The sequence below is a fragment of the Apaloderma vittatum genome, unplaced genomic scaffold (genome assembly GCF_000703405.1).
Source record: "Apaloderma vittatum isolate BGI_N311 unplaced genomic scaffold, ASM70340v1 scaffold30890, whole genome shotgun sequence".
Lineage (NCBI taxonomy): Eukaryota > Metazoa > Chordata > Aves > Trogoniformes > Trogonidae > Apaloderma > Apaloderma vittatum.
In genome coordinates, this window is record NW_009695529.1 from 485 (window position 1) to 11,435 (window position 10,951).

Consider the following 10,951-nt stretch of genomic DNA (forward strand, 5'->3'; position numbering starts at 1 on the left):
CGGTGAAAACCACGGAGCAGTCACCAGTACGATTGTGCAAACCACGAGAGCAGAAGCACTGCAAAGTTACTATTTTTGGATTTGTTACCGGTAGTTCTTAGTTGACTTGGTTTAGCAAGCTTTGGCACTTTATTTGGTGTGAGGCCTTTGTTCTGCAAGGATACGGTCAGAATTATTTTTAAGCATTTACGGGTTAAGGCTTCCTAATGAAGTATAAAATACTGTGAGAAAGGGACAGAGAGTGATCACTACAACCTAAATGCGAGAAAGACCTGCTCCTCGCTGGTGATTATTAAAGAAGGACGTGCTGCTGGCACGTACGTATTTGATGTTGTCAAGTACTTAAAGGGAAAAGCCTCTTTTTTCCTCTCAAGAAATTTTATTAAAAAAGCCTCTGTTAAAAGTAACTGACATTTTAGTACTAATCGGTAGATTTGTGGCACACCGTGTTACTCTTTTTTATTAATCATGGAGCAGCTTAATGATGACAGTCTCCCTGTCTGCTGCTTACCAGTTACTCTGATGGTAGGAATTATTGATTTTTTTCTAAGATGAGGTGCTGTGTTAGCACGCTAAAGGAAAGGGAGTCCCCAGATCGACTGCGTGAACACAAGAAATTTTAAACACAAATCTCCGTGGTGTTCAGGGCTGAAATTTCAGACTGTTCCTAAAACCTCAGTATGCACAGGTATAAATACAGAAGTAGTACGGAAATTAGCCAACAGTTCAGTATCGGTGTGCGGGCAGTGTTACTTGAAGAATCCCTTTATGATTATTCTAGCGAAAGAATCATAGTAACCTGGCACTTGTGGTGCATGTCCCCTCTTCCCAGCTTTTGCTGTCTCGAGCGACCTGTAAGAAAACTTCATTAAAGTTATTGGAAAGAACATGAGGATTTTGCTGGGAAGGGTGATGCCCATTTTCAACTTTCTTACTCCCTTCTGCTTCCACCCCATCTTCCCAGGTACTGTATTCCAGTTTGGAAGTAACACTTCTAATTTCAACTTCCCAAATAACCCAGGAGTATTTACGTTCGGTGCAAACTCTCCTGCACCGGCGCAGCCCTCTGGCTCTTCGGGATTTTCCTTCAGCCAGCCTCCAGGATTTACAGTGGGGTAAGAGACCGGTTCGGAATTGCGCTCGAGCTTCGGGGCTAATATCGGTGGACGGCGTTTCAGCCTCTGCTGCTGTTAAAGCAGGCGGTGTTGGCTGAACGGACTTTGACGCTAACCTGGGCCTCCTGCCTCGTGTAGCCTGGCGGGCTCCCTGAGCACGGGGTGTCTTTAAAGGAGCCCAGCCGTCAGAAATGTCACTCGCCAAAGCCGGGCAAAATTGTCTTGTTCTTGGAAGGTGAAATCTGAGCGTTACGCTGCTGCGTACCTTCTCAGTAAGAGAGATTTAATTGCTTTTGGTTTCTGGAACTCTCTTCCCCCTGTTCACCACAGGCCATTTGTTGCCAGCTGGTAACTAGTGAGAGCAGGCTCTGAATTTCCACTCAGTGCTGCTACTGAATGGTCGACCACGCTGTCCTCAAGTCTGAACTACTCCTTTCTTTTGATAGGACTAACGGGAAAAATGTTTTCTCTGCCTCTGGATCTTCAGTTCCTGGTCGCAAGATAAAGACTGCAGTTAGACGTAGAAAATAACCCACCCGTTGGTAAAGCAACTTTTCGAAGCAGCTACTACCCCGCGTTGTTCAGTTGTTGGGATCGTTCCTCCTGCTGGGTTAGCTCAAGTCAGATCCGCCTCAAGGAGTATGAAACTGCTGCCCTTCCCTTCCCTTCCCTTCCCTTCCCTCTCCCCAATTAGGTTTTTTTTTGCTTGTTTTTTTTCCTTTTTCTTGTTTTCTGGTAACGAATAGAGTTGGCAACAGGGCCATTCTCGAGTGAAACTCTTTTAGACTCCAGCAAGTTCCTTCTGTTCACTGACTCGGCATGGGCTGGCGACAGCCGCGAGCAGAGCCTGGCTTGTACAATACCTCTTCATCCGCGCCGCGCGCTCACCTGCGGGTACCGACGCCTCCTCGGAACTGTAATTATCTCGGCGAGGGCTGCTGTATAGAGTAGAGAATGTTGGCGGCGAATGATTTCGATGCTGAGTTTGTGCCGGTGTATGTGTGAAGTTGAGTGAGTTTGGGTGTATCGTGCACTAAAATTCTCTGATAGAGGAAGACTGATTCAAAAAAGGATGATCCGTGCTTAAGGACTTGTTAGATCTGTAGTTCTTCATTTAATAATTATATGCTATTTCTATATTTTCATTCTTACAGCCCTTTATCACCTGTCTCGCCTTCATTATTTTATTATGAAACGTGTAAATATGATTTTGTTTCTCTACGTACTTTTTTGGCATAACAATTCTGTGAAATTGAAATTTAATTTTGTGTGTTACGGCCATTTTTGTTTAGTATTGTCTCAGATTTTATGTAAATCTCATTATTCAAAGTTGCCTAAATCCATTTAGAAAATCTTTAAAATTGGGAATTCTTAAAGTAAAGTTATTGGCTTTTCTGATCCATTTTTGTTTGGACCAAAAACCAGTATTGTACAAAGTATTAAGTATATATTTTTATATTTACTGAAATGGACTGTGGTGACTTTGGATAATAAGGAAAAGTTTAATATTAAAGCCATGTTTATTACAGTATAATTAACATGTTAAACCATGGGATAAATGCCATCAATAAAAACTATGAAATATTCTCTGGCAGTTTTAACTCGCCGTGAAGGCACAGGGAGCTGGAACACTGCAAGCCGACGCGCTCGACCTTGGCGACAGCCCGGGCTTTTTCCAACCTCTGCTTTCCGACAGCGACGCTGGTTTTAGAGGATCTGAAGTTAAGTGGAAGCTTCCCGTTAGGCAAAAGAATTTTATTGGAGAATTAAGCTTGGAGCCATAGGCCACTGTCTCAGCTGTCTGGCTGCAGTTAATTTTTATTATGAAAAAAAGAAAAAGCTAATGTTACAAGCATTCACCAGCATTGTAACTGAAGCGCACCCAATTGTAAATGTGTAGTTTGGGGTTTTTTAATACGTCTTCAGCAGCTGGAGCTGCTCCTGGGAGAACACGGTTCAGTGGTCGTGGGGGTGCTGGGTTGGTGGTTGGACCTGATGTCCTCAGAGGTCTTTTCCACCCTTCGTGATTCTGTAAGCTCTGTCTTCAGTGGCATTTTTTGTGAGTGCTTCTGCCCTCTGCCCCCACTGCTGCTCCGTGCTCCTGCAGGTGCAGTATTGCAGAGTGAGGTACCTGAACCACACCTGTGACTGCAGAGGAGGGCTGAGGCCAACCTTTGGTTCTTGTGGGAGGGGTGGAGCTCCTCCAGGGCTTACTCTATAAATAGAGAATACTCGGCGACTAGATGTTAAGACACACCTAGAAGCTGCTGTTCAGTTGCACCTGCCGCTGTAGCAGGTTCATATGCGTTTACGTATTTCCAGATGTCTAAATCTGAAAAAATACCCCCCACAATTTTCACTTTTTTCCCTTAGCTCTGTCCCCTGCCAAGTATTCCTCCTACAAACACAAAAAAAAAGCGTCCTCAGCGCACCTTGCGTATCAGACAAACATTTAGAGCAGCATCACAGATACAAACTTCCATGGGCAGGCTCGTGAATTACAATTTTTTTTCTTTACCTGCTGTAGAAGGGGCGGTGTGTTTTACAGGGTAGGAGACGCTTTCCCTTCTACTGAAAGGGTAGCAATAATGTTTTAGCTGACGGTGCTGCTTTTCCCTTCCTCCCCTTCACCGTGAATCCCAGTTTCTAGGTCACTGCTACAGTCAGTAGAGAAGTTCTTTTTGAATTTGTACTGAAATTGTAAGTGGGCAACCCTCACCCCAGAAGGGACTTCTCATTAGTTCCGAGAGCTTTGGCTTTTGTCAGGCTGATGACCATGCCTGAACTGGAAATCTTTAGTCACCAGTGCACTTATTTTAAAGAACAGGCACTGAAGTTCTGGTTTAGCTGAACAGCTTCACTCCACGTGGTCTAACAACCTCAGAAGGGTACTTGAGTCAGGCCCGTTTATTGCCATTTATTTACTTAAACATTTTCATTTCAGTGATGTGTATCAGTTAATACTGCTCTTAATGCTAGGAGCTGATTTGAGATGCTGAAGTCTTTTTACTTGGTAATAAAATTATTAGTGCAAAACAACAGTACCCCTCAAAATCATGAGATACTTTGATACAGATACACTTTCTGATGCTGCAAAGACTTTAAAATCAGTTTTCTAGCTGAGATGATTTTTTTGTTTGTTTTAAAACTTCAGAAATACTGAAAAATAATTATATAAGTGTAGTGACTTCGTGCTGGAGAGAGAACTGCTGGCAAAGTGCTGTTCTCCCACTAACAAGCGGTGCTGCTAGTCCCGCAACATCCTTTTAAGTGATGTTGTATTTGTACACGGGACACCACCACTTGTCAAACTAAAATACTAGAGAATGTTACCATGTTACTATTTTGCATGAAGAGAGATAACCAAGCTCTAGAACATTTCGGCTGTTAGCCGAACCCCTGCCCAAAACTGAAGGCAGGGTGAGAACTTCAGCCACCAAGTGGCAAGTTACACCTAGGAGGGGAACACACACAAAACCCGGGCGCTAGAATTCCAAACTCTGACTCCAGTTTTAATAAAACATTAACAGAGTTGCTTCTATTTCTTTCTCAAGGTACTAATAACATGAGAAGAAACAAATTATCAAAGCTACGTAATCATGCAAAATATTAGGCTGCTTTACTCAGTATTTAGGTTGTTCTGAATATACAAACAATTAGCCAGAATTATAAAGTGAAAATAACCAGCATTTGTACTTCCGTAGATTTACACCCATAACACAGTTTGGTTAATGTTTGCCACATGCTCCCGAAACACATTCGGTTGTTTTGCTTGGTATTATATGCAAGGAACAGACAAGTGCTTTCACTCCCAAAAGTAGCAAAGAAGTTACCTTTCGTTAGCATGATCTGTGCTGTTCGTAGCTCCAAAATTATTTACACACACTGATTCACTAACACTGCAGTGTAACACGCCTTTCCCAGAGAAAAAGCAGCTATAATTTCACCTCTTTATGAGCTTTGACATGTGAAATAAGTGGCAACGCTCAAGACAACCATGCAAAAAATTTCTCACGTCAATGTTCCAGTAAAATACTTAGAGGGCAGGGAATACGAACTGTGAAGCAGTAGTAAGGGACACGATAACCACCCCTCATCTCTTCTACGCACACCACAACTCGGCAATTCACAGGGTTTGCCCGACTGTAATACTGTAGTCGCTTCCCCGCAAGAGTTTATCGTACAACTTAGGCAACTGCTTGGAAAACAGCTTCATTTTCTTGTTACCTGCCAACGTCCAAAACTGCAGGAGCGACATTTGAGATGGAGTATTTCTAGGATTTTGCTTTCCACAGGCTGACGAACAGAACACCTCCTTCCTGCACTTAATACAGCCACGTCCTTTCTCATCAGTCAGAGGTTAATCCGGATTTACTGTTCTCCCCAACTTCTTTGGCATTTATGAAAACTCCAATACTTTGAAGGTAGCTGCTGGCATCATACTGAAGCAAAACATTTTCTTGAGCTTCTCTATCCGTTCCCGTTTCATTTGGGCAAAAGATTCTGATGGACGCCTCAGTTTCAGTTTTGGGGTAGGTCTTTGTTCACTCGGGGTTGGGAGGGGGGTCTTAAAACCAGTCTGGAAATCTCCTCTATTTTGGCATCATCTGACTCCATTTCTTCTTACCACAATAGTCCCTGCTACAATGTCATAAGCTGTTCTGTTATGCTGGAAAAACAGCAGCGTAATGAATGCAGGAAAAAATGAAGCAATGGAAAAATTCTTGATCAAAGCTCGTATTGTGGACCTGAAACAAGAATGAAACATTCAGTGCTTTATTTTCACTTTTCTGCTTCTATTAGTAGGTGGTTTACTTTCAGGTTTAGTGCCTCAGCTCTGCACAGCACGAAAATCCATCAGAGATTATTTTACCACCTAACGTGAAAAACGTTTGCGGTTGCCTAACTGCTGTTTTATTCTTAGATCACCAAATCTCAAGATAGATCTCACAATCCAATTCTTTTGAAGGTCAGTAATTAAGAAGGGGTGTACTTCCCTCCAAATCACACCCTCTCCACACCATTCCTGTGTCGGAGGTAAGAGCACTTACGTTGTCATACTGACGTTAGAAGACGGAATGACCAACACGCGGCTGGGCGCGACGAGCACCGACGTATCACACGTCACAACTCGCAGTCCGAGCAAGAATTTCCCTGGGGTTGCTCCACCTGCTCCCCAAATACAGATGATCTGTAAAAGAAAAGTTCTTTCAATTCCACATTGACTGGTTTTCCTCAAAACTGCATGAACATCAGTGAGCTTCAGCATAATCCACAACACTGTAAAGAGGATTTATTTACTTCGTAGGCCAACGGTGACAGAATTTTTTTTCAACATTTACTCAACAGCTGACAACTACTGATTATCGAGGTTTATGAGTAGTTACCTCATAGAAGCAGACCAATAACCTGTAGATGAGAGCTACTATCATCATTTTCTGCAAATCTTCCATGGACGTATCTTCGTCTATTTCTTCTATTATGTAATGCATGGCAAATTTTGAGATGTCCCTGTGGGAAATAAGACTGAAATTTAAAACCATCCTTCTCCCGACACCAGTGTTACCCCGTCACTACTAAAATTCATTCCCTCACCTCTGGCACTGGTAAAAGAACAAAAGCTCCTTGGCTCCTGTGACACTAAACAAGCCATTAAAATTCAGAACTCTGGGTTTCCTTCTAAGTTGCTGCCTACTTTGTTTTGTCTTTTCCCATTACGAAAAGATCATTCTTTATTACCGCTTTTGCACAACAGTGTCCCTGGGTATGCAGGAGGAATTTTTTTAACTTAAAACAACTGAAAACTTCAAGTTTTTCACCCCAACAAAGCTAGCAAACCATCGATTTTGAAGCAGTTGCACATTTTCACGAGATAAGAACAAGAAATCTGTAGTTTATCTGATAACTGGAATGGACATACTTGCAACACGTGTTGAGGCAAAGACTTTTCACTCACACGACTAACTGAGAATTGCTACTCGCACGGAAAGGCAGTCCCACTTCAGAACAGCCCATCTGTATTTGTACTACTTGCTCTCCTCTTTATTCACACTTTAGGGCCAAAAAGGATAAGGAATTAAGAAAATAGCAGGACACAGTCTGCATTCCTCTTCAGTACAGCCTTGGCCTGAAGTCTGTGTTGGGCCTGCGAGGATGTATTTTTCTTCTCGCGACGCCCTCGAGCTCGCTACATCCCACAAGCAAATAATGCCAGGATGTTTCTCTGAAAAGCGGTGATCTTGAACATACTCTAAATTAAAGAAATGCTTTCCAGTACTTCATTCTGTATCATTCTCAGCCCACTAAAACCAAAATGGAAACACAAGCTGTTGGGTTCGCTGGAGGCGCTGGTGACTAAGCAGAGCTGAGAGGTTGGCGTTTTGACTGCGTGCTTCTCTGTAGAAAAATCCACTGATGCTTTACATTGACACATTGATCATTGGGATCTGACCCTCTTCCACACACCTTCCAAGCAGCAGTGTAAAGCGTGTGAAAGACGTTACCTGCACGCATCAGTTTATAGTCAGTCAACGTTTGGAAGTTCTTGAGCAGAAAACTTGGATTCCAAAATGTGTTTGTACAGCAGTGGAATTACCGACTACATTTGGTCTCTTAACTAGACCAAAACATTTCATTACACCAGCCCAAAGCAGAGGAACTGAACGAGCTAAGGAATAAGTTACCTACAGTTAAAGAAGCAGATAAAAAAACGCCACAACAGCCTTTGAGGTAATCTGAGTACAAAAATGTGGAATGAAGAATCTGTCGGTACCGTCGATACACCTGATGCCTAATCATACTTGAAGGAACCCAGCTTAAGCCCAGCGAAGACTGCAGTGTGGTCACACTCCCCGCAATCAGGCTGCATTTTAAAAGTACATATGTGACATGCAGGATCTGGTTAATTGGGGTTTTTTTATGGGTTAGCATTCTTTTGGTCACAAAACTAAAACACAGCACCACAGGAAATGCTGTGAAGAAAATTCCATTCCAGCCAGATCCAGTACATCTTTAAAGGCTGTTTTGTTGTTGTTTTTTTTTTAAAAAAAATTATTTGTCAATGTTTTTTCTTTGAAATTTTTAAAGGACTTACTAAAAAACTTGCTACTGCCTTCTCCCAAATAAGAATATAAGTCTAGTCTGTCCTCAGTAAAGAGTTGGTGAGCCTGTGAGGACACCAGTACAAATGCCTTGTTTCCATCAGCTGACCCAAAATCAGGAAGCGTTTAAGAGGAGATTACCACAGCAGCAACTGCTCCTCAGCTTCTGGCCATTATTAGTGCCATCGCATGTCAAAGCACACCCCTAGGTATACACACCGTGACACCTCAAAGAGCACGAAGAGCTAAATGCTGTACGTACCAAAGGCCTTGCAGTGTATAACTTACTTTATTCCACTCAGGTGCATAATACTTAAAACGATGGTTGCCTTTATAAAGAACAGAATAAAAAAGTCCACCATCTCTGCTATGAACCTGTGCGCCAACGAAGGGATGATGAACTCTCGACCTGAAACGGAAATAGTCACTATTACCCAGATTTTACTGCACTAACACAGTGTTAACAGCATCATCTGAAGAACTGTCACGTTAACCTTGCTGCGAGAACACAACTGAGATCGTGATATCAGCTCACATCTTCATCAAGAAAACTTCTAGAACCATACGAATAAAAAAAAAATCACCCAAGTTCTTTAAATTCAGTTATGAGAACCTCAGCCCTCTGGAAGCAAAACAGCCTATTTTGTCAGACTCAGCAACAAAAGCAGAGGAAAATATTAGTCCCGCTTCACATAAACAGTCCTATAGACAATTTATTATAACACAGTGTGCTGCCCTCCTATCAGCCAGAAAAATTTAACACATCTCTCCTATTTAATTGGCCAAGTGCAAACGGGCAAAATAAATACTTGCCGTTAGTTACAAGCTTTTGTTGCTATTGCTACCTCAGATGAATCAGGTAAAGAAAACATTCAAGAGGATCTTAGAAAGTTTCCGAGAAATCGCATTGTGAAATAATTTCCTTTGGTCTCATCTCCCCTTATTTGCCAAAGGATGAGCAAGACTCTCACATGAAACCAGCCCGGATTTGCATCAAAGCTTCGCCCTGCACTGATACTATCGAACAGCATGACTGTTACATCTGTAAGACTAAAATGGATTCAGTTCTCACTGTCAAAGCATGTCCGGCGTTGTCAATTAAATTCTAATTAAAGATTCTTCACCTAAGGCAGAAGGGAGCACAGCCAGTGTCCCAATCCCCGTTTGAGCATACAGCGCGAGATAAAAGCATTCATTTGCTCCGGGAAAAGGAGCACGTTTGTTGAAGTCGGTGGCACAGTTTCATTTGAATATATTGGAATCAACTACTGAATAAGGCAGAAGCTAAGTGCGGCAAAGAAAATAAGTATTCAAATTACATTAAACTCCACTGTACCAACAAACCTTGGCAACCCTTGGACTCTGGCTTAGACTTCCCTCACAGCAATTTGAGATATTCCTCAAAAATCCACTGTTTTTGCCGGGGTTAACTATTTTGTATGGCAGTGACAACCGAATCTCGGCTCAGTCTCCGATCTTACGTTAAGCTCGTAATAAAGACGCGTTTGCAGCAGCCAGCCGCAGGGCAGCTGCGGTCTGGCCGTGCTTTTTGCCAAAAAAGCAGCAGGACTCTCCTGCAGCCAAGGCAGGGAGGGGCGAGGGGAGGAAGCTACTTAAGTCATGATGACAGTCCACAAAAAACCTGCTCCTGCCCAGGCTGCTCTTGAGGGTAATGCTCTGACACACACCTGCTGGCAGACTGAAGCGGAGGAGGCAGTTACCAGTCCCACTTCTCGACATCCCTGTTTAAAATCTGCAGCGTTAACACAAGCGATCACTTATTTCAGCTTACGTAAGCACGCTGGGCTGTGAACGGCAGTGGCGTAGGGACAGAGATGTGACCTGCCTTGCCAAGCCTGCTGTGTGGGCAATCATCTGCAGCAGAGAAGAAGGAGCTGTAATCGCTTTAGCTGCTCTGTGTACATCCGTTCGCAATCTGAAGCCAAAGCACTGTCACAACAGGCTGTTTATAACTGCGTCGTGTGGCTGTACCGCACACCGAGCTCCTGTAAGAAGGCCGGGTGTTGCTGGAGTATTTAGCACGCAGAATGACCACCTTCGGCAGCATGAAGTGCTACATGTTCCCTACGTTACCTTTAACAAAAGGAATCAATTCCTGAAGAACTAAGTAAGGATCCCATCATGATTTCAGTGTAGCTTTTGTCCATATGCTCTTTTCCAATGACTGGCAATACTTGCTTATAAGCAATCTACATCTCAGAATCAGGGCACAACTAAAGAAAACACTACTTTCTATTATAACCTTGTACAACAACTGCTCGAAAGCACAAGAGAAAATCAAGTTCAGAAGCCGGATTCCCTTCCCTTCAAAAGCAACTAAAAACATTCACCCCTCACACCGAGCTTATAAATGTACTTTGCCCTACGGAAAGAAAGGAGATCTGGCTTTTCTCCAAAGCAGTGTCCTGCTAGGGGTTTTTCTAGCGTGAAATCAAGGTGCTACCCAACATTCAGGGAATGTCACCTCAGCTTGTGACCCGTGCTCTGCGTTTTGTCCCTATTGTGATGGGACAAAGTCTGTCTTACTCTCAAACAAATCTAAACAGAAGCTGACAATATTTACAGCCCTAACAGACTTGTGTTCACCTCGGTTCTGCTGAATCACTGAGCAGCTGGGGTTGGAAGGGACCTTGAAGACCTTCTCGTTCCCACCCGGGCAGGGACACCGGAGCAGGCTGCTCCACGCCCCATCCAGCCTGGCCTCGGACACTTCCA

General features: G+C 43.2%; 1 protein-coding gene across 1 annotated transcript; it reads right to left on the reverse strand.

The window, feature by feature from the left end:
* Window positions 1-5,406: 5,406 nt before the first annotated feature.
* On the reverse strand, window positions 5,407-9,955 carry FAM8A1 (family with sequence similarity 8, member A1). Its single transcript, XM_009871666.1, has 5 exons — window positions 9,904-9,955; window positions 8,504-8,624; window positions 6,503-6,626; window positions 6,167-6,306; window positions 5,407-5,863 (listed from the first exon to the last, which is right to left on the reverse strand). Exons 1-5 carry the CDS (start codon window positions 9,953-9,955, stop codon window positions 5,719-5,721), a joined length of 582 nt encoding a protein of 193 aa, XP_009869968.1. The 3' UTR covers window positions 5,407-5,718.
* Between the last annotated feature and the right edge of the window lie 996 nt (window positions 9,956-10,951).

Bases quoted from the DNA above. Each gene is read 5' to 3' on its own strand.
- FAM8A1 (XM_009871666.1), bottom strand. From the start codon at position 9,955: ATGTCGAGAAGTGGGACTGGTAACTGCCTCCTCCGCTTCAGTCTGCCA. The intron at 8,625-9,903 runs GTGTGTGTCAGA...TTTCCGTTTCAG, and splicing joins CCGCTTCAGTCTGCCAGCAG to GTCGAGAGTTCATCATCCCT. The intron at 6,627-8,503 runs GTAAGTTATACA...TATTTCCCACAG, and splicing joins ATGCACCTGAGTGGAATAAA to GGACATCTCAAAATTTGCCA.